The sequence below is a fragment of the Tympanuchus pallidicinctus genome, unplaced genomic scaffold, assembly GCF_026119805.1.
Source record: "Tympanuchus pallidicinctus isolate F22 unplaced genomic scaffold, pur_lepc_1.0 scaffold3, whole genome shotgun sequence".
NCBI classification, from domain to species: domain Eukaryota; kingdom Metazoa; phylum Chordata; class Aves; order Galliformes; family Phasianidae; genus Tympanuchus; species Tympanuchus pallidicinctus.
In genome coordinates this window covers 81,294,361-81,318,053 of record NW_026294747.1, presented here as the reverse complement: position 1 = coordinate 81,318,053, position 23,693 = coordinate 81,294,361, and the positions used below count along the sequence as shown (strand labels likewise).

The window sequence follows — 23,693 nt, the reverse complement described above, 5'->3', positions numbered from 1 at the left end:
CCCGGCTCAGCCCGGCCCAGCCGGCCGCCAGCATGTGGGGCAGCGGCAACCCCGGCGGAGGGGGCGCCGGAGTCGCCGCGGCGACGGTCGTGCTGAGCGGGACCCGGGACTGCTTCCTGCACCTGCCCGCCGTGCTGGCCTCGCACCTCCGCCTGCAGCAGGTACCGGGCCGGGGACGCCCCGTTCGGAGAGCATTGTGGGAGAGCGGGGCCCCCCCACCGCATCCCGTCGCTATGGCGACGCTCGGAGCCCTCCTCTCTCGCCCGACGTCAGCCGCCCCCGCTGTCGCTATGGAGACGGCGAGCGTCCTCCGCGCGGGCCGGAACCCCTCGCCCCCTCCCCGGGAGCTCTGCGCCCGTGACGACGCGCAGCCTATACGGCGCGGCGCGGCTCGGACGGCCCGTCGGGTAGCGCCTCGGGGCCCGGCCTCGCGGGCCGGAGTGCGGCCGGGCGGGGCCGTGCCGAGCGCCGGGCTTCTGGCACGCGTTCTGCTCAGTAATGCGTGCAGCCGGCCGCAATTCGGCCCTGAGCGCGGCGTTACGTTTGCTGCAGGAAATCCGGCGTAAACGTACGTGTTGTGGCAGGCTACTTATTTCGTGTAGTCTGCAAAATGCAGACGGTTGGGCTCTGATACCCTGATGGAAGTAACACGGAATGCGGTCTGCTGAATCACGATGTTCTAAGGGGCTTAAATCACGGAATCGTAGGTAAAGGGACCTCAAGAGATCAGCGAGTCCAACCCCCTGCTAAAGCAGGTACCCTGCAGTAGCTCATACAGGTAGGCAGCCAGATAGGTTTGAATAGCTCCATAGAAGGAGACTCCACAGCCTCTCTGGGCAGTCTGTTCTGGTGCTCTGTCGCCCTTACTGAGAGTTCTTCCACTTATGTTAATTGATGATCCTGAACAAAGTGCAATCTACAGCTGAATCTGATTGCACAAGGCATGGGGTAAGTGGGTGTTAAAACAGCCCTGGGAACTGGGAGTTGTGTGAGGAGTGAGACACGTGGAAGAAAAGCTTTATCCTTGTGAGCGCAGGTGCGTGACATACTCCTGTAAAGCAGTATTGAAACCAGGTGCGTTTCCAAATCTTAACAAAGTATTAAGTAATATTTGAAATTATTAGGAAGTGAATTGTGTGTATTCTGTACAGAAAATGACCTGCATAGAAACACTGCTATCAGTGGCATATTCACAGCACACGTTGTCTTCATCACTTGGTTTTCATCAAGTTATGTCATTTTTGCAAAAACCTTAGGAAGTGAGAATTGAGTGATGCATCATAGAACAGTCTCAATGAGAAAATGGGATGAATGTATCCAGATTCTTAAGTTTGGAATGGAAATAGCTGAGCGGTTCTGAAAGAGATGGATATGATCATTTTGGTATGAGTTGATAAGACTTGTGACTTATTCTAAATGTTGCCCGGCTTGTGACAGCTCTCCTGGGATCTGTGAGAATGTTAGAGTGCATGAGAAATTTAGTCATATGCCCATGTGTTTTCCATACCTAGGAAGTAGGAGCTATGTATTTCTTTAGATACACGGGATAATGTAGAAGAAGGGAAGTACAGAAAGGTTTCCTTACTTAACAGCCTATAAAAGTGAAAGTCTGTATAAAAGAAGTAATCAATCCACAAGAGTTGTACAAATAGGCTACATGAAGAATTCTATGGGAAGTCTCAATTAACAAGAAGTTAACTACTCTGCCAGCATCGCAGATTTTCTGTTCTGGAATCACCCTTTACTAGTGTAACATAACTGTTGCAAGTTGTTGTTACAGAGTAGTAACAGGCGTGTAAAATCCAGAAAACACTTTTAAATCCCTTGCAGCCCTCTATGCAGTTACAGGTTAGTGATCTTTCTTGCCTGGTTTGAAAACGATTCATTTTATTTATCTGAAACTCATAGGGCCAAGCTGTGAAAGTATCCTGTGGTGATGAGCCCATATACTTGAGCTGGATGGAAATAAGGCATCGAGGTCACCGGAGTGAAAATATTGCAGAGATGAACAGGCATTTAGCAGAGAAACTTGGCATTGCAGATGGAGAACAGGTTTGAAATGCCATTTCCTTCTTTCTTTTTTTCTTCATTTTGGGTTTAAATTTTCTTCCCTTATTTTCCGTTCCACTGTATAATCCTACATCCTCTGTCTCTAAATATGCAGTTCAATTTGCCTCTTACTCTTGGGCAGGGTGCTTAACTTGTAAATGATTCTTTCATTGGAGAAAAGTTGGGAAAATTTCCTAGAGGCAGAGAAAGCGTTGTGTCACAGGATGTTAATATCTCAACATCCAGATTATGGGGTTTAAAATTAGTGTGAGTGTAAAGACTATACTGTTCTGCTCTTGTTTTACTCTATGCCTTATTATTGTGTGGTGTATCTATGTATTCACGTTCTCTGGTGAGGTAAATTTTATTTAGCATAATTTTTGGCTCAAAGCAGTGTCTTATCTTAGCTTGTTTACATTCCTAGCATATTCTCCCTAGAAATGATGTATCTCTCTGCAGAACCAGAGAGGTGTTGTAAGATAATATACAATGAAAACTAGTGTTTGTTATCAGCTGCCAAAGCTCTGGATGCTGTGTTTGTTCACTTCCATTCACATATTGTTGAAGTCCCCAAGCTTGTGCAATGTAATCCATCCTTAACACCCTGAACTTCCATCTCCTGCTTATGAATTACCTTGTGTGGTTAAGAGGAACTATGTTCAAGGCAATGAAAACATATAATGAAGATGCCAGTTTTCTAGATGAATTTTCTAGGTAGAGTTTTTATGCATTTAAGGAGTTAAATTATTTTGAAATAATGTTACTTCTGTCAGATATTCCTGGAACCCTGTTTGCACGTCTCCTCCTGTCAGCAAGTAGAAGTGGAACCACTCTCAGCAGATGATTGGGAAATACTGGTAATAAAACCTTTTCCAGTCTTCATGCCATTTTTGTGCAAATGACAGAGAATATAGATACAAGCTGTTGTCACAATCCCCTATTCTTTTCTGCTCCTAAGCAAATACTAAATGTTGTGGGTTTTCATTGTATTTTGTATTTCAAATGATGTGTAAGAAAAATATGTAGAACTTCTATGTTCAAGCATGTTTTAAAGGTGTCCAAGCTTATAATGATACCACATTTTCCCAGGAACTGCACGCTCCCTCTCTTGAAAAGCATCTTCTGGACCAGATCCGAATCGTATTCCCAAAAGCCATCTTTCCTGTATGGGTTGAACACCACACTCACATTTATATCAGAATTGGTAAGCAACAGTGAATGCTTTGGTGGTGCCTCGAGTAAGCTGTCTTGCAAGAGTGGATGCATTCATTCATCTGATTTGTTCATACTCAGGTACACTTGTGCCAGCAGCCCCCTATGGGAGATTAGAACCATGCACAGAGCTGCTGATATGCCCGAAAGCACGTGAGCTTGAGGAAAACATCATAGACATGCCTTCTACAGAAAGTGACATCTTACTCAAGAGTTTTGTGAAAAATAACATGCAGCAAGACGAAACTGTAAAGGAGCCTTTTGCCAGTCAACCTCAGTTAAATCCAGGAGTCCCTGAACAGAGTAAGGCTGATGCAGATGTGACGCTTGGCTCAAATGTTCTCCCAAATATGTGGAATTTCATAGGGAGCATTTTCTCTCGTACAGCTGAACAGAAACAAAAGACTTTGTGTGATAAAGATGAAATGAGCACCTTCAAAGACAAGTTGCTGAACTTAATTCACATGGATTCCATTTTTAGAGTTTGTCAGTCCCAGCCTCCCAGCGTACAGAATGCATCAGCCCTTCATGCATTTCTGAAATACAATGCCGTTCATATTTTTCCATGGAATTTAGAATTTACTGATTTGGATCCAAATGCTGTAGTTTCTTATGGGAAAATAAACGAGCTGCTTTCCCCCAGACAGCGTCATCAAGAAGCAAAGCAAAATCTGCCATCTGAAAAGCAAAAACATTTGCCCGGTACACAAGACAAAAATAATTCCAATAGCATTCAAGCGTCCAGTGAGGGATCTGTTGTTCAGATCGTTTGGAATGGATTTGAAGACCTAAAGAGTGTCATAGAGTATGGCAACGGTGGGGAAGCCCTACATGTTGGAAGAGTTTGGGTCAGTTTGAGCACACTATCTTTTGGGGCTTTTTATTGGATAATATTTGCTATTGGATAACTGGAACTGATGTGCAGTTTGGGGGTAGGCTTTGCAGAAGGTTGTTGAGTAAAGTCAATCAAATAATAATTGCTAGAGCTACGCCTTGCTGATATTAGCATCATGCAGTGTACATTGAGCTTCTGCACCCCTAGCATTTTGGCACCAAATAGGAAAACCCTTCAGTGTTGCTGGAGGTGCATATTTTCTTCAGAATTTCTTGGCAGCCGTACACGAGAACATGAATGTATCTGTTCATGTGCATTCAGTAATGCTTAATGAAGTGTTTCTTCATCAGATATTGCTATAAAATATGCTCTGGACTCTAGGTGTCATCATGCTATAAAGTAATGGCATAATGTATCCTATTGTTACCTGATATTTACAGGTGCTTTTATATACTGTTGAAGTTTTCATTAAAATCTTGCAGCACTATCAAATAATTAGCTTTTATACCTTTTAAAGTCTCTTGGTCTGTTATATATTGTTTTCTGTAGGGTGACACAGTCCCAGTGTGCAGACACTGACACTGCGGGATTCTTCCAAATAAGATTTTCTTTAGACAGGGACTCTTAATATTTCATCCTTAATCTACAAATTTTGTTGCACGTCTAAATAGGTATTTTGTAACATATGCTACACACCACTGAAATGCTGCTCCTAATTGTGTCTTCAGCTTATTCTGGCAGAGCTGTACAGCCTGCTCATGTTCTTTCTTTCCTGGAAACACACGCAGGATCAAGAGAAATAGATCAAATGCACTCCAAATCACTGTTTGACTATTTGGACATGTTACACTTCTCATCATTTGCTGACTCTTTTATCAAGAGTGAGAGCAAAAGCCTGCAGTAATGTTTACCACAAAATCGTTTGATGCGAGCAGTTTTCCAAATGTTAGCAAACATTCAGTCTTTCAGACTTCATAAACATTTCTGAGACACATTTCCAAACTGAAAACATTTAAAACAGTACAGAATATTTGAAAAGTAGTTTCCTTTTTACGGGGCAAACTGGCTGGTACAGCTCAGGAAAACTGGATTTCTGTCTGTACTGAAAATGTGTGCGGCTCTGATCTTTATAACAGCCTGTTTATGCATAACCTGCCCATGTAAAATATATTGCAATCACCAAATGTTGCATTCTTGCAACATTCTAAGAATTAAGAGGAATCCTTTTTCAATCTTCTTGGTTGTTTTTTTTTTTATTATTATTATTTAAAGTTAATAGACAGTCCACTGTAGCAAGTGTTTTCACAAGTAAGATAAAAGACACTCAGAAATGTGAGAACAGGATTTGAATGCTAGCTTTATGGTTTCTTAAATCTGTTGTAAATTGCACTGAATAAACCATCAGTGATCAAATCTGAGGTTCTATTGGTGTTGAAGAAACTGTTATTGTACTCAATATGCAATGTTACAGTGGTTTTATTTTCTGATGTTTCTTTTTTCTTTGCTTTTATTTTAAATATTTCAGATTCCAGATGACCTGAGAAAAAAGCTACGAATTGAAATGCATTCAGCAGTCCAAATTAAGTCACTCGAGTCTATTCCTAAAATTCCTATATCTCTTAGACTGCAACCCAAACAGAACTTAGTGAGTTGATATTCTTGGTCATGTATTTGTTCATAGGTTGGGAAAAAATAATGTTGCTCTGGTCAAAATTGTCTGTGTTGTTTTTTTGTTGTATTGTTGGTTTTTTTTTGTTGTTTTTTTTCTTATTGTTGGATTTGTTTGTGTTACACGATAACTTGGAAGATGTCTGTCATGTATGAGTGCTTTCCCAAGGAATTTGGTTTTTATTTTTCCTTTGTATGTCATCGAAATCATGAAGATGCAGTGATCTAACAAAGCTTATCTAGTAATATTATTCTGTATTTTGTTTGCTGATACCTAAGTTGTTGAACTCTGTCTTGCATTTGGTAAGTACTTCAAATAGTTCTGCATCTTACCTGTAAAATTTTTCTATTTAAAGGGTATGATGGAGTCTTTCTTTGTTTTCAAAGTGTGAAAGTGTCTTGCTTATGAAAAAAGATATTGGCATTGAGGGAGGACACCTGCTAATAAGGAAAAGATGCATGTTCTTTTTAATTGGGTTAGGAATTAGGAAGCAGGATGTACAGGAAAGGTGGATATAGTGCCTAGCCAGAGTTAGTGACAGGCAGTGGTGGTAACCTGGCACTGTTTCAAACCCAGAAGCTGAGTAGTGCTTTTGGATCTTGCAATACAGATAAATAAAAGAATAAAAACTTCTCTGTGCCTTACATCAGTGTTCCAAAGATAAAATTGTTAAGGGCGGTGGAAGAGCCAATTGTTGCTGTAGCAAAGGCAGAGTAGCAAAGCAGCAGGTGCTTTCTACAGAGCAGGTGACAGAAATGGCAGAATTGTTGGCATAGTGTTATTTTCCAAATAAATGAGACTGTTCATCTTCTTCCAGATCTCTGCTACTATAAGAGAATCAAATGCTCTGTGCATGGAAGGAGGACAGTCGTAGTAACACCTTGTTTCAAGTCCCTTTTTGTCTCTGTTTTCCTATGTAGCATAAAGATACATGTGAAGATGATGTTAAATGTGCTTTCAGTGCTTGGCTAAAGGATTCTGCTACTGAGGATCTTCCATGGATAATGACAAGCACAAACTGCATACATCTGCGTATTAAAGAAGGTAAGGACCATGTAGCAATCTTAACTGTCCATTAGGAATTTTATTTAGGCAATATACCTTTTGTGATCTCTCTGTGCACCATTTAATATAACATATCTCTTTATAGTGGAACTGTAAACATAAACTACATTTTAATAATGATTAATTTTAATTATTTCATTTTGGAGTGTATATATAGTATTTCTGAATATATTAAATTTCATCTTGTGAAGAATAAAAGTTGAAATAATTAGGAATCTTAGTGGTTGTACTTCCTGTTTTTACAGGAATGGAGGAGTTTGTCCTTACTGTAGTGGATCACGTGCACACTGAAGAAGATAAGTCTGAGAACACTTTTATACTGAGTCCCAGTTTGCTGCAAAAGACTAATATACAAGTAAATATCCCATAGTATCAGGTATCAAGTAACTTAAATTGTTATATTTGGTTACAAGTAAATTATGTGTAGCATTTTAAATAATTGTTGGTTTGTTCATTAAGTTATACCTGCGTTCTTTGTGTTATTTTACAGCCTGAGGCATTGGTAAGATTCCAGGCATGCCTGGAAATTTATTTGTCATTGACTTTCATAGTCTGCATCAAGCTGTCAGGAAAATCAGAGCAGAGGGAAGTCAGTCTTGCCCAGGTTTGAATATCCCATCCTGATGCATAGTTACTTTTTCTCTTAGTCCCTGAACCACTGTAAAATCACTTTAGGTGAACAGGAGCTGATTCTACAAAGACATAATGCCTATTTAAACTTTATTTCTGCTTTCCCTTTTATATAGCTTGTGCCCTCTTTCCTTTCTCAGAAAATGTAAACAATTGGGATTAGGGTTTCCATTAATAATGCAGGTTTAGCCGATGTCCTTGACTCCTGGGTAATGGTTGTAATAGTAGGATCATTCTTTTTTTTTTTTTTTTTAACTTTTAAACTGGCAGAGAATTAAGATGTCCTGTTTTGGCTGTTCAGAATAGATTTTTTTTTTCTGCAAAGTTTAGAGTTCCTGTTGAGCAAAAGTAGAAGAGCTTGATTTCTATCGGTATTTGAGAAGTAGAAAAGTCTTCTACAAATGATAAGAATGACCAGTGTTAAGATGAAAGGACAGTGTGCATTTGTTAACAGAGTCACCTACCAAGCTGTTCCAGCCTGTGAACCTTGCAATTAGTCCTGTTTGCTAGTTTAGCTTTTCATACTTGCTCCCTGGTAAACTAGACTGTGAAAAAAGCCAGGTGTTTCAACCAGATCGGTTTCCCTGTCTGACTGATCATCTTGCCTCAAGGGTGTCGATGCCAGCACAAGGAGGATACAGTAAAATAAACATTAATGGTGGGGAAAGATATGAGATATGATGGGCTGCATAGCTTGACATAAAAGAGCACTTATCCTAGTGACAGTTTCCATCATTGTAAACACTAGATTATATTTTGGAAATATTTTATCCGTGTCATTTTACCCATACATCTTTCTTTCAGGCAGATTAAGCTTCAGCAAGGCATACTTGCAAATTTTATTTATAAAGATTCCAAAAAAGGGTAGTTACTTCTATACTCTTCTCTTGTAGCTGTATTTAATGTTAAGTACTAACATTTTCCTTTGTTGTAGGTTCTTTTACACCCTGTAACTGCAAAAGCTGATGATGACAGCCAGCTGCCTGTGCGTGAAACAGACAGAAACCTTCCTTACAAAAGACTAAACCATTTAGGGTGAGACATCTTCATAGTAGAAAGTGCATGAGGGAATGGGAATTAATGAAGAAGAATATTAGTGAAAGTGATCTTTTTTTTATTATTATTATTATTTAATTGATGCAGATCTTACAGCATGATTCTGCATCATTTGGTATTTTGGCTTGTGTCAGGCTCAGCCCTTCCTATGATAATGTTACTGTCATTTGTAGAAGGACAAACAGTGGTGCTGTATGGTAAACTTCAAGTAGAGTTGGGGAAGAGGGGACTTGAGAGACTTGTGGTAGCATGCTATTTACTGTGCTATTGGCATTTTGAAAGGCAGCTGAGAAGAGGCAATTAGAGCTGACCAGGGGTTAGCAAGATAGAGTAGGAATGTAAAAAAAACCAGTTGTATTTATTCATTTTGTTTTTCACAGTACAATACAAAATACAAAACAGAGCCTTGCTGTTGGTGAACCTGAAAGGAGCACTGTTGTGTCAAAAGACACAAAGATTTAAGACAGGTGAAGGATAAAGATGTCTGCAAATGAACTACATGCTGCTTTATTTCTGATAGGCTGAGTTATCTGACCCAGATGTGCACCGTTTTTTACCAATTTGTTACATCTCTTAGGAGGTTGTTACTTGGACCTTCAACAAGGTGAAACCCCAAAAACTGAAGTTAGCTCTGTTGTCTGAGGCCCACTTCCTGCTAGGGTGATATACATTGAGTGACTAATTGTTCAACAGCAGGGGTGATCTGCATTGTCTGTGCCCTCTGTGTTTCCTCTACGGAATAAAGATGCTGTCTTTTCAGATTGAGTTATGAAAATATGAATTACTTTGCATAATCAACATCGAACCCTCACTATACTACAATTATTACTGTTTATATCATGTGTGCTGATGCTACTCTAGGCATTTAATGTCTTCTGTGCTGTTCAGGGGAGTGGACAAATTAGGAGCATCTTCTTATGAACATATAAGCCACAGTCTTTTGGGTCGTCCTTTATCTCAAAAGCTGGCTGGTATCGCTGTGGGACTGCGAAGTGGAGGGGTGCTTCTCACAGGAGGAAAGGTACACGTCCTACTGCTCTGCACTTGCAAACTCTCCTCAGTGGTTTTCAATAGTTACAGAACTGTTTTCATTAGTTCTTTGTTACCATGCAAATTCGAGGAACTAAAGAACAAGCTGAAAAACAAGCAGTTGGCTGAACAGAGTTGACACAGTAAAGCATTATGTATGTCATATTATGACTTTATATATTATGATATTATACATTCACATGTAGTGTGTATCATCTATATGCATATATAAATTTGAATATTGATAGCAATAAATTTCAGTTTATTTCCATAGGTCATTAATCTACTTTGTGTTTATATAATAGGTGCTTCTTGTCTCTGAAATATTTGAAAGTAAGAATACAGTATTTGCTCTTATTTTCTAACTAACATAAAACGTCAGTATAGCCAGTGCTCTGATTTTCCTTTTGTCTCTTGTGGTGGCATTTAACACCACGTTCCATCATAATAAAAAACAACACTGGAAAAGTGGAATCACAGCACTGTCTATAGTGGATGTACCCACTCCGAATTTGACTTAGGCTTTTTTCAGCCTATGGCTTCAGTCTCTACGAAGTGATGCAGAGATGGAATAAGTGTATGCTTCTGAGGAGTAAAACCAAAGTGCTCACAGCCTTCCCAGCATAGCTGATGTGTGTTTTGATAGAAATTCCACAGAAACAGAAGCAAATAGTTCTGTTTTAGCTCACTTTTATTTTTACAGGGAAGTGGAAAATCGACATTAGCAAAGGCCATCTGCAAAGAAGCATTTGATAGATTGGATGCTCATGTAGAAGTAATTGATTGCAAAGCTTTAAGAGGTAGGATAATACCTGTTACTTTCTCAAACAATTGCAGTACGACAAAGAACCGTAATTATGAAGTTACTGCATGTAATCTAATTTTTCTGGTTTTTTGTTAAATTTCCTTTTGCAAGGAAGCTTTTTTTCATGTCTGCCAGCTTCTGTCCCTCATACCACCACTACATTCAAACCACTCTTGCCACGTTTATTTTAAAATGTTACAAATGAGGAGAAAGTGGCAGGATCAACAGTGTGTTTCTTCAGCTGTGGTGGCTGGAACAAACATAAATAATTAAGTGCTAGAATGCCTGTGTTAGTGAAAGTAGGCTTTGGATAGAACATGTTGTTTCTGCTTTAAAATAGGTATCTGGATTTATAGAAGCATATGTAAGGTAGCTGAATCCAAGTATTGGAATATTGCTTGAGGAAGATATACAAGTCTGATCTTTTTTTTCCTTTTATGTTTTGTCATTAAAATGCATTTATCCTATAGGAAAAAGATTAGGAAGCATAAGGAAAAATGTGGAAGAAGCTTTTTTAGAGGCGTCATGGAGACAACCATCCGTTATTTTAATGGACGATCTTGATCACATTGTTGGAGTACCTCCTACACCAGAGCATGAGAACAGCCCTGAGTCAGTTCAGAGCAGTAGACTTGCTTATGGTAATGCTCTACTACCTGTATCTGGATAAAAGTGTAATGCAGCCCAGCATTTCTGGCACCTCAGTTGTACTGTCCTAGCTGGACATTCTGTCTCAATCATTATTGCCTCTGAACAGTGTGGTATGTTTTTAGAGTGGAGTTCACAACACAGAAAAATAATGTTTAATATCCTGTGGTAGACATCATCAGTTACTTTGCAAAAATTTAACTTTTAAACAGCACTTTTGATGACATTTGGTAATGGAATGTACTGTCCTAGAAAAAATAATTGTATTGTTTGGTTGGGATGTTTGGGGGATTTTCACTGTTTTAATTTGGCTTGGTTTTGTTATTTTGTTGTTAAAAAAAGAGCATTTAAACATAGCAATAAAGAAATTATTTTAAAATATATTTTTAATGCTTTTTATTTGCACTGTATATAATGGATATAATCAAATATAGAATCTTTTTGTTATTTTGCAATTCCTTCAGCAATGCCTTCTCTGTTTAGTTTTGAAAGATCTGATAAAAGAAGTTATTTCCTTGGGGAGTTTGATTGCATTAATTGCTACAAGTCTGTCTGAACATGCTCTACATCCTTCCCTGGTTTCAGCTCAAGGAACTCATATATTTCAGTGTTTCAAACGTATCCAGTCACCAGATCAGGTAAATTTGGGCATTTATTAATTTGATTACAGTGTTGTTTGCCTTCCCTTCAGCCACAGAGATTGTAGGTTAGTCTGGGGGATGAGGAGAAAGCTGGATATCATAGAAAGTATTTAATAATACTTAGATACCCCAGCACCCCTGTGTGACATTATAAGGCTGGAAAGTAAGCCAGTGAAAATTCCCAATTTGTTTCATTGTCCTCAGTGGAGAGAAAAAAGGTGTATTCAGAAGATGGTTCAGTTCAACCTGAAACAAGTTAGGCTGTCCAAGGTAGGTGAATGTTCCCTTGGTACCCATAAGGGAATTCTAGAGAAGCAACTTTGAGAGAACATGTCAGGTCACTACAGTTAGATAAATGAGATTTAGCTTAAGTGTGTTATTGTTGGGGTTTTTTTTCTGCCTCTCAGAGGAATAAGTATGTGCTAACATATTATTAATGGTAATTACATGTTAAAATGTTATTAAAACTAAATTTTATGAACAGGTTTGGGATTATTTTTCTATATTAATTGTATTTTATTTGAATTTGAATTTTATTTGAAGTCCCTTTTGGAACAGTAAAAAGGAAAGAGGGAAGAATGAACAGTATGACTTAATTGCAGGAGGCAGTGGATGCTACGTGGTTATGGCAACTGATGGGTGTTTAACACAAGTAGTTCCTACTTGCTTGGGTGCTGGTGTTTTGTTGTGGGTTTTTTAATACTAATAAATGAATGAGGAGAAGGCACCAGTGGAAAAGTCAGGTTTTCAAAAGATATCAAATTATGTGTTGTATTTTTATCTAACACTATCTATTTCACATCCAATAAGTTCAGCACAAAGGAAAATATGTTCATTTTTTCTTATGGAACTGAAGCATTGATGTGAAACAGCAGAAAGTTGAGGGTGGGAGTTTGTTTTGTTGTTATTGTTAGATTTAAGATAACTGGCAGTGCAAACCTTTGAATTTGTAAAACTGGTGAATTTCTTGAAGTTCAGCTGAAGAGCTGATTTTAGTTCATTTTTGGGCCTACTCAGATTTTGTCATTTGAAGATTCCATGATAGTGATGTGTGAGATAAGTAATACACATTTGCTTTCTGAATTTCTGAAAGCCACATCAACTGACAACTGAACACACGCTTCCTGCCCAATTCTATTTTCCAGAAGCAAAGGTGTGAAGTGCTCTGTTCTGTAATAAAAAACAAACTGAACTGCGATGTAGAGAAGTTCTCCAATCTTGATCTCCAGTATGTTGCAAAAGAAACAGAAGGTTTTGTTGCTCGAGATTTTACTATGCTGGTTGATCGTGCCATTCATGCCTGTATTTCTAACCAGGATGCATTTCAACACGGCGGTACGTTCACTGTCAAAACCTCTATTTCATATTCTTACTTTTGTTATCCGGAACTTCTTAGAATACACAAATGAAAAGCCAAATTTTGTTTCACATTTAAAATGTCTTTAATTGTTGCATATTGTGAGGAATTTGTTACTCTTGGGTCATATAGGTTTTTTTTTTTGTTTTTCCTTTAAAGCAGAATTGAATCTGTCGACCGTGGATTTTCAGAAAGCTTTAAAAGATTTTACTCCATTAGCTCTGAGAAATGTCAGCCTTCATAAACCTAAGGACATTGGCTGGGATAGGATAGGTGGCTTAAAAGATGTGAAGCAAATACTCATGGATACCATCATGTTACCTGCAAAGGTATGCAGTAGTTTTAAGTCAGTTATGTGAACTTTGTACATTTTGTTAGTAGAACAGTTATAATCTTTAAGAAGCAGCACATATTTGACAGAAGGAAGACAAATATGGTTTTTTGAGCTGCTTTTCTGTCTTCCCAGTCTTCAAGTATTTTCAGCTACCAGAGGACTCTTTCACCGCACCCTTCAAAAATCAAACACTAGTGATTATTCAGTACACTGTAGAATAATTGCATGTTTCATAACATGTCTTGTTTGGTGTTGTTTTCCAGTATCCAGAATTATTTGCAAACCTGCCTATACGACAGAGATCAGGAGTCTTGCTCTATGGAGCACCTGGAACAGGAAAAACACTGTTAGCAGGAGTAGTTGCTCGAGAGAGCAGAATGAATTTCATCAGTGTCAAAGTAAGAAGAAAATTGATTGATTCATTTGATTAACTGAATTAAATAGCTCGGTATAATAGCTGTGAGTAGGTGCTTGTAAAAGCAAATTCCAAAGTTAAAAACTCATCAAAAATAGTTTCTGTGGATAACCAAGCATCTGACTTTCTGGAGCTTCACAGTTTTATGACTGAGCTTGTTTCTTTTTTTAACAATTTTTCATTAAGCAGAATAATAAATTTCAATTGGATTGTCTTAGTTACCCATCTTATTAATAAAAACAAATCCTGAATTTTGGTTCTGTGGGACCAGAAGTTGGGCAATACATTTTAAATGTATTTTCAAAATGCAGTGTAAATTGTTACCTGTGATACAGTAATACATACTGTGCTACATTGGAATATAGTTGGAATGCTGGCATTCTCTTGGTTACAACTTACCTTGCTCCAGTATGTAAAATCAATGTTGGTATTAAATGACAAATTAAAGCCAATAATGTGTAACACAGATGTTCTTTTCCCTCTTTTAGGGACCAGAGCTGCTCAGCAAATATATTGGAGCAAGTGAACAAGCAGTTAGAGATATCTTTAACAGGTTGGCCTTGTAAAGATTTCTGATGTTATGATTCTATTGGTTGAAGCTCTGTGAATTGATTTTGTTCTCAGAGAGATACGGTTATCAGATCATTTGTGCCAAAAAAGGAGTCAATAAGTTGCCAAGATTTTAACATGGTCTTTTAGGAACTTTTCTAAGAACAGTTAAGATCAGGGTGCACTTCTGAATTTTCGTATTTCTCTCCACTTCAGAGTGCTTAGCAATGAACACAGTACATAGAGTCAAACTAGACTTGGTATTGAGATCCTTGGTGCCAGTAGTTTTGTTTTTACAAACATGCTCTAATTTGAGCCTCAATGCTTACTAATGTAAATGTACTCTTCGTAGCCTTTGCTTCTCATGTACGTTGCAGTGTAGACTGTCTTTATATTGTATTTATATATAATCCAAGACCACATCTGAACTTTGAAGCTTTCATGTGTATTAATGCAATTGAATACTTTAGAAAGGGAAAACCGAGGAGAAGATACATCATAAAAATGAGCAGTGATTCCATAGAAAAAAAATTATTTAGAACCTCTAACTTTTACAGGAGACGAGTTTTTTATCCTCTACTTATATTTAACTTAATGTTGTTTGTTTTTAAGAGCTCAGGCAGCCAAACCTTGCATTGTTTTCTTCGATGAGTTTGATTCCATTGCTCCTCGCCGAGGTCATGACAACACTGGAGTTACAGACCGAGTGGTTAATCAGCTGTTGACTCAGTTGGATGGTGTGGAAGGTTTACAAGGTAAAAATTCATCTGTATGCTCTTTCCCTCCTTGCACAGATATTTAGCAGGTGTTAATGGTATTTTCTTGATGTTTTCCAAAGGTGTTTATGTGCTAGCTGCTACTAGTCGCCCAGATTTGATTGATCCTGCTTTGTTAAGACCTGGTCGACTGGATAAGTGCCTGTACTGTCCTCCTCCAGATCTGGTGAGAAAATAAAATGTTTTATGTGACAAAACGGGAAAACTGGGAAACTACTGGGCTTCAGTTAATCTCCATTTCTTTATATTTCAAATCTGGCCAAACTGGGGTCTATTGCACAGCTCCAGTTGTACATAAAAATTCACTCGTGCCAATACATTGGTATAAAACTGAGGCAAAACAAGAATGTTTATCACAGTCTTAAGAATCAAATCATATTCCAGCGATTGTAACCGATCAAAAAAAAAAAGTAATAAAAAATATTCTGTAGCAGTAAACTATTCCGCAGAGATTAGTTGCAGCATCATGTTTATAATCTTTTGCATCTTCCAATGAATTAAAAATCCGATGGATCTGCTGTTTGCTTGAGGTGGTGAACCCATAGGCATTCACAACCCTTGATTATCTGAAATTGTCAGAGTAGTTTTGTTCTGAATTCTTGTTGATTCCACCCTTCGCCCACATTTAATTTTGAGTGTACAAGTTCTTTTAAGTCAGGTGTGTCACTGTCTAGCAAGGGAATTTTTTTTAGTTCATTTTGGATCAGGTCTTTAAGGCTGTACAAGGCATGTCTTTGGTTCCCCATTTTATATTATAGTTGTGCTGTTCATTTTCAGATTAATTGGAAAGCTTAACAAATGCCACATTATGTTATTTTTAAATGTACACAGTGATGTTCCTGCATGCCGAAAATGCAAATTTGTTCTGACTTCTTCCTTTTTAAATTTTGGTTTAGAATATGATCCTTCAAGTAAACGGAAATGCTTACCACTTCCATCGTATTTCTCTGTGCAAAAGGAAATATGACTAGCAGTGTTCAGCTTCATATTTTGTTTATAGGACACATATAAAAATCTCAGATATTAGATGAGTATTTAGAGGAATATATTTCTGTGTTCTATACTGTTTGGTACATCTTCTCTTAAACTCGTTAGGAAAAGGTAACAGAAATCATGCCCGTTTTAAAGTTTGATTATTATTCAGTGTATCCAAGATGTACTATTAATAAGGGAGTATCTTTGAAGAAGGATTTGCTTGTGACAGAGACAAAGCACTCTCTAGGAGAAGAGAAGAAAAATAACAGGTTGCTTTACTGACGGTTGTTTGGTTGTGGGCTTTTTTCCTTTCTTTGCAGAGTTCACGCTGCGAAATCTTAAAAGCTCTCAGTCATTCTCTGTCCTTGGCAGATGATGTGGACCTTGAGTATTTGGCTGCAAAAACAGAGCACTTCACAGGGGCTGACCTAAAAGCTTTATTATACAATGCTCAGTTGGAGGCAATACATAATTTAAGCTCAGGTTTAACGCAGGTAAATAATGCAGATATAAAGGATTGTCTCTTTATATTTCTATGGTGGTATGTTCGAAGGGGTTAATTCTATCCATTGTGTTTTCAGCAAAGCTGTTTAATAAGAATTAAATCTTAATGTGTATGGTATCACATGAGAATAATGTAACAAATTAGTTTAAATTTAAACTTCTTAAAGACAACATTTTTTTCTTTAATTTTTGTGAGAAGCATTTAATATAAAAAAATATTTATTTTAGCCAAATCTCTTTATTGTTGTTGTGAGAAATGACTGATAGACCAACAGGAGGGATCACTCAAAGCCTTCAAAGAGTATCTAGCAAATTCCGTTGTGAAGTGACACAATTGCAGTGACAGAGGAAGCAAAGAACTGGTGGGTTTTATGGGGAACTCTGACAGATTTAATGCGATCTGAGGTTAGGGGAGGTGTGGAAAGAGGATGTTGATAGCTGGACTCTGGAAGACCCCTTCAGATAATACCCATATTTAATATAAGGTACAGGATCCCACTGTAAGTTTTTATCTCTTGTAAATGACAGGTTCCTTTCCTCTTCTAACTTCTGTTCAACTGCCTGCCATCATATTTTTAATGCTTGTCTTGCTCTAGCTGAAAAGGGGCAGGCAAGGCTTCCACTGCTTGGAGATCAAAGGAAATATGGGTTTAGTGGCATGAAAGAGCTCATATTCCAAGAGAAGAATTGCTAGAAACAAATGCAAATCAATACTTTTGTTTGGACTACACTTGAAATATTTTAATGCATTACAGAGTGCAATTAGCTGTGAGTTAACACCTGTAAACGTTCTGCTCTGTTCTTTGTCACAGGATTTTGGTTCTAGTTCTGATAGTGACTTCAGTCTGTCTTCCATGGTTTTTCTAAACCATAGCAGTGGTTCAGATGACTCAGCAATAGATGGAGAAGCAGCACCTGAGCAATCTCTTATTTCTTTGGACATGTCTGAGTTGCTTCCTGAGGATCCAAGGTCCAACATGTATCGTCTTTATTTTGGAAGCTCTTATGAATCAGAACTAGGAAATGGAAGTCCTTCAGACCTGGTAAATCACACTCTCGATATTTTGAGTTCTCTAAAAATTATCGACTGCGAAGTGGGAAAAAAACCACGAGGTTTAATAACTACAGTTATGTCTGCTTTGTCCTTCAAGCTGTCTTCATCCTATGCACTGTGGGTTCAGTATGGGAACCAGGGTGGGAAATTCCATCTGACAGAACAGGATATGGATTTCTCTACAACTTTGAAGAACTTTTAAATCAAAATCCCAAAATACTGCTTAGTGCTTTATTATCAGACCAACTGTATTCACACCAGGTCTTACTATCTGGTCTAATGCCTTGTTGCCTTCCAAAGTTTATTGCTCTTGGCTAGCCAGCACCCGTGTCACAGCGCTGACCAGTCTCACTTGGCTGCTGGGTGAATATAGCAGAACATGCTGGCTGTGAGCTCTTACAGTGGAGAGATGACTTCACAGTTTGCATGTGATCCATTCATTCTGAGGATTTGTTGCAGAATTGTATTTACAGGTAGTTATCAAAGATGTTAGAATCTTGTTTTCAAAACTGTCTTGCATTGATTCCTAAAGCCAAAAATAGCTTCTCTTCACACTGGAGAATTTCTAACTGCTAAGTCTCATAAAGTGCTCTTGTGTTTTATCTTGTATTATACATGACAATGTTCCAGTAATGTATCTTGAGAGATTTAAGTTTTCCTTTAACTCTGGAATTTCTTCACTGAGGCTACAAGGACTTTCACCTTTCAAAACTTTGGAACTTTGAAGTTGCTTGTTTTACCCAGTGCACAGAGAATTTGGAGGTGATAGAAAATGGAATGTCACTCCGAAGCTAACTGTATGAACCTCATATTTCAGAACCACTGATTTTCATACATAAAAAGAGTTATGTATTTACTAGGCATTTGTATTTTTTTTTACATGGGCTGTTGCAAAAATATTGGATTTTTTTCTGAAGGGAAAACACTTCGTTTCCAAACTTGTGCTTTCTTCTATGTCTATACAAAAGGTTGCGTGATGTATTTTTGAAAGTACTCTTTTTTTCTGGTGGGAGCAAGGTGATACTGAATGAAGTTGGTAGGAAAGTTAGCTAAATTGTAATGTTTGAGTTGCTCTTTTGAATCCATAATAAGTTAACGTATTTCTCTTTGTGATCAATTTAGAGCTCTTTGTGTTTGTCTGGACCAAACTCTGTAACTCACGATTTTACCAACATCTCTCAGAGAGACACAGCATCATCACAACCTTCAATGCTTACAACAGTCTCCCAAGAAGACTCACTGGAAAATAACCAGGAGCAGCAAATAGAGCACCTGAGGACAGAAATCAATGCTATCAAAGCCAATTACAAAAGCAAGAATGGAGTATGACAGTTTTTTGTAATATTTAGTCTTAGCACTTCCTTTCATTGTATTCTGATAAATAATTCATTCAATAATATTAAAAATAACAAAGATAAGTGATACCTAGTTTGAGAAAGATAAGCCAGGCATGTGTTACTAATGCAGGGGGAAGCAGTGATTGTAATTACAGGGGGTCCTTTTTCTGTGATAATTTCTGATTGTTTGTTTATGGCTCTGTTTTCCAGGAGGATGGCACCCTTAATCAGTCTGTGCTTGCCAAGAACACTTTAATTATTACCCAGTCCCATTTGATGACTGCTCTTGAGGGTATAAGACCATCCATTAGCCAAGATGACTGGAAGAATTTTACTGAACTGTAAGCATTATATTTTTTATTATTAATTGTGAGCTCAAGTGGAGATTTGGTCTTTCCATATTTCTTATTCATCAGAACCTCAACAGTTATTTAATGATACTCTGTGGTGAATGGCATGGAAATTGAGTGGTTTCTGACAGCAGGTTTTTTTCACCAATACCAAGGTACACAATAGAAAGAAGAAATTATCTTACCGGTGTGAGTGTGGGTGTCTTTTATTGTTTTTATTAGCATTGGACCTAGAAATTCTAATCCCAGACCCAAAACCCCTTTTATTATGTTAAAAGCTATACCAGTACAAAGAGAATTCTGATTCTCTGAAACATAAAGCTAGGTCCTACCTGTTCCCATTGAGTAGCAGTTCACCATGTTTTCAAATTGCTCTGTTATGACTTTCTAGTGACTAGTGCCTCTGTTAACTACTGTATTTGGGAAGAGGTATGATGCTTTGAGTCCTCATTATATATATTCCCAAAGAAAAATAATTTGCAAAAGAGAAGACATACTGAAAATGAGAACATGTCCACTAAACTTGAAAATGACTGGAGTGAAAAAGCTGAAAAGTGGCATCAAAACAGTCCATGATTTTTTTTGGACTTGGGAATTAAGGTGTGATCTGCCTGAGGTGTTACATGGATAAGCAGATCTTAACAGCAGGGATCAGAGAGAAGGAGAAAGAGAGATAATTTCTAGGAATCAGTACCCCCTGTCCACTTTTCTTCATTGCCCTCTAAATAGTAATAATTAAAGTATACATATATGTTAGTTTAGAATAATAGTAATTAAAAAAAAAAAAAAATAGAGAGCTTTGTGCTCTGCTTTGCCTGAATCAGAGTAGTGGATGAAAACTCCTCGAGGCCTGCAGGTCTGAGAAAACAGGTGCTCTTCATTTCAGCCAAAATGTAATTGAACATTGATAGTTCTGTGCTGTATTACTGTGTATTTTGGGGGCATATGCAGACAAAGGGATTTCAGACTAATATGCTGCTGTCTTTTACTGTTTCCAGGTACGATAATTTTCAGAATCCCAAGAGGAAAGGACAAGTTGGGTCAGCATTCAGACCAGGACAAAAAATGACTCTAGCATAGTAACTTCTAATGTGCTTGTAATTACTGAACTGTAAATGAAAATGACAAATGGGAGCTTAATATTTAAGTGATTAGATCAGATTATTTATATTCATATGGGTTTATTAATGCAGCAGTTGAAGAAAATGTCTTTCTAGTTTACATGCTGTAAAATTATTTCACATTTTATTTTGAAGAAAATTGTCTTCCTGGAAATTAATATTAAATTTTTGAGAGAACTTCTGTTATGTTATGTCCAGTTGTTTATCACAAAAAAATTAAATTTTGATTTTATCAATATATAGTTGCCACAAGCTAATAATGATCTCCCTGTTTGAGTAAACTGTACTAAGGCAAGAAATGATGCACTGACATTCTGAACAGCTTTTCTCTAATGGCTTTTGGAGGGCTCAGAGAAGAGTTTTACTTCATATGTTTATTGATGGGCCAACAATACTGGTAAGTAATACTTCTAGAACGACTGTAGCCAAAAAAGAAAAATATTAAGACAAAACTACATAATTTTGTCTTGTCGTTTGCTGCTATTAATTATTCAGAGTAACATCAAGTTGCATTTCATAACAGTCAGATCTTTCTAAGCCTATCTTCTTCTTGGAGACTTGAAAAATCTCTCGTTTGGAAGTTTCCCTACTTTACAGTGAGATTGTTAAAGAGTTGTCTTCCCCAGCCGATAGCTAGATAAAGTCTTACAGCAGGGGAAAGGAAAAGGCCTGGAAAGAAGAAGTACTGGAGCTGTTTGCTGTGAGTCCTTACCACCCTTTCACAACATTCTGCCAATACTGTGCGCTTTTGCTCATTTTTGATGATCATTCTTCCCTACTGCTTACCTCTGTGAGGTAATTAGAAAGCATTGATTTTTCTAGCTGTAGTTACTGTCATGTGCCTTCTCTTACCTGTATCGCTTTGGGGCACTAGGCAGCATCACCCCTTCTGTGATCAGGTGATACGCCGGCTGTTATTGACGTTGCCAGCTGATGCTGACCTTTCCCCAGCAGCCAGCCAGCATTTCCTTGTAGTCGAGGGACTTCTGAAGAGACAAGTGATAAATATAGATACGAGCACTTATCTTGTTTCTAACGTGCAACTGACACTTTCACTTTGCAAACAGGAATTCCATTCCTGCTACTGTCCCAAAATGTTTCTTAAAAAGTGCTTAGGCAGCTTTGACTCCAAAAGTGATTCATATTTGGAAATTTCAACTTACAAGTGTGTAGCTGCTAAATTCTTCAACTACTGCCTTGGAAAGAATGTACCTGTTCTGAAGTGATCCAGAGTTCCAGATTGAGTCTGCTGGTGTCATCTGACAAAAAGCCTGGGGCAGATAGATTCAGCGTGTGCTGACAGGTGGTGGTTGTGACAGCAGAACAGCGAAAGCAAGTCACTGGAAAAAAGTGATGTGAGTGAGTTGGTTCTGCTAAAGGCTGGCTTAGTCAGTGCAATTAGCTCTACAGAAAGGCTCAGGTGTCTGAATACGGAGAGAATTTTGTAATTCCTCATGATCAAAATTGACAGGCTTGCTTTGCCACAAGTCAGGGCGTTAAATACCATCCAGTGTGTCAGGGTTGTTTACTGTTATGCTCTTCTGCCATAAATCGTAATTGTTTTTTGTTGGGAAATAGGATTTTGGCTGTACAACTAAAAAAAATCCACAAGGTATTTACTGTAACTTTCAAACTTCAAGGGAACAAACTTTTTTTTTCTATTTTCAAGTTGAAAAAAAAGTAAGGATTTTCTAGACCATCTGAAATGGAAGTCTGAGCTGAGGCTTAGATTGTGTTAATGTTAATGTTTCATAATAGACATCACCAGCTAGAATTCTCAACAGTTTAAGTGTGGCAGTTAACAGCCTGCATAATGAATCATAGAATGGCCTGGGTTGAAAAGGACCACAATGATCATCCAGTTTCAACCCCCCTGCTATGTGCAGCATTGCCAGCCTCCAGACCAAGCTGCCCAGAGCCACATCCAGCCTGGCCTTGAATGCCTCCAGGGATGGGGCATCCACAGCCTCCTTGGGCAACCTGTTCCAGTGCCTCACCACCCTCTGTGTGAAAAACTTCCTCCTAATATCTGACCTAAACCTCCCCTGTCTCAGTTAAAACCATTTCCCCTTGTCCTGTCACTATCCATCCTCATAAACAGCCGTTCTCCCTCCTGTTTATATGCTGCCTTCAAGTACTGGAAGGCCACAATGAGCTCTCCCTGGAGCCTTCTCTTCTCCACGCTAAACAAGCCCAGTTCCCTCAACCTTTCCTCATAGGAGAGGTGCAAATCATGCAAATGATGGACGTATGTTTTAGATTTAAAACAGATTCTGAATTTCAGTTTGGCCAACGAAGCTTTTGTGTGTAATAATCTACACTTGATGTTGCACGGGGAGTTTCTTCCTCCTCTTGGCATCAGGGAAGCAAAGTATGTTCTTCCAGCCCAAATGCAAATGTTTTAAAATATAATTGCAAACTAAAACTTTCGCGTCACAGGAATTTATTTTTTTCCTAGGTTGTCTTTCTCAGCAGCTGTGTGATTATGTGTGTGTTCATATCATATGAAACCGTACGTAGTTCATCTCTTTCACAGTAAATCTAAGCTATAATTTTACTTGGGGAAAAAGAAATCAATGCTGTATGATTACATGTGGATCTGACTGTCATTTAATATCTTCCATGATCCTGTGGTGTTTGAACAGCAGGGTGGCAGCCTTTCCAGGTAGGCAAGATAGTGATCATAGGATCATAAATAATGCAGGAACTTGACAGAGACCAGAATAAGAAGGAAATGTCCTCCATGGATTACACTGGTATTTGGAGCATTACCTCTGCATGCTGGAGTCAGGAGTCCTGATGCTTTGTACCATTCGGCACGAAGGAATTCACTCTGTGACACATCACTGGGAGCAGTGTGGCAATAGCTGCCACTCAGGCACCTCAGCTGGCAGCTGTGCAGCCGCACACCTCAGAGCAGCTCACTGTGGGGTTTGTAGAGGCTGCTGTGTTTTTACACTGCTCTTAATGTGGGGCATCTGTTAGTATGGCTTTGGCTTGAGAGGTGAGTGTGGGTTATATGACACGATTTGCATTGGGCACAAAGGAGTGACAATGTGCTGGAGGCATCCTGAAGTGAAAATGCACGGAATAACAGTTAGCAGTGTTCTCTAGAACCAGAGGTATGGGATAAAATACCTTCTGATCCGTGGATTGTAGCTGGTAAAGAAGTGCTACGTCATTTCATTCAGGTCACCACTGTGAGCCAGCCCAACAGAAACAGGTGTGAGCAATTCCTCCTCCCTATCCTTCAGCAGCTGGTGGGGCTCTTGTGGGACTCCC

The 23,693-nt window shown here is 38.5% G+C and overlaps 1 protein-coding gene across 2 annotated transcripts; it reads left to right on the top strand.

Annotated features, from left to right (window-relative positions):
- On the top strand, positions 1-20,588 carry PEX1 (peroxisomal biogenesis factor 1). Of its 2 annotated transcripts, none has more exons than XM_052692360.1 (24): positions 1-161; positions 1,909-2,052; positions 2,823-2,906; positions 3,139-3,253; positions 3,343-4,109; positions 5,622-5,741; positions 6,686-6,809; positions 7,076-7,185; positions 8,395-8,495; positions 9,405-9,537; positions 10,249-10,345; positions 10,821-10,991; positions 11,482-11,636; positions 12,785-12,974; positions 13,156-13,325; positions 13,594-13,728; positions 14,234-14,298; positions 14,907-15,049; positions 15,133-15,236; positions 16,366-16,539; positions 17,362-17,592; positions 18,726-18,926; positions 19,151-19,281; positions 20,289-20,588. In XM_052692360.1, exons 1-24 carry the CDS (start codon positions 33-35, stop codon positions 20,368-20,370), a joined length of 3,876 nt encoding a protein of 1,291 aa, XP_052548320.1. In that variant the 5' UTR covers positions 1-32; the 3' UTR covers positions 20,371-20,588. The 2 variants fall into 2 exon arrangements, with proteins under 2 accessions (XP_052548320.1, XP_052548321.1); XM_052692361.1 differs by having other exon boundaries at positions 2-161; positions 13,159-13,325.
- Positions 20,589-23,693: the final 3,105 nt, after the last annotated feature.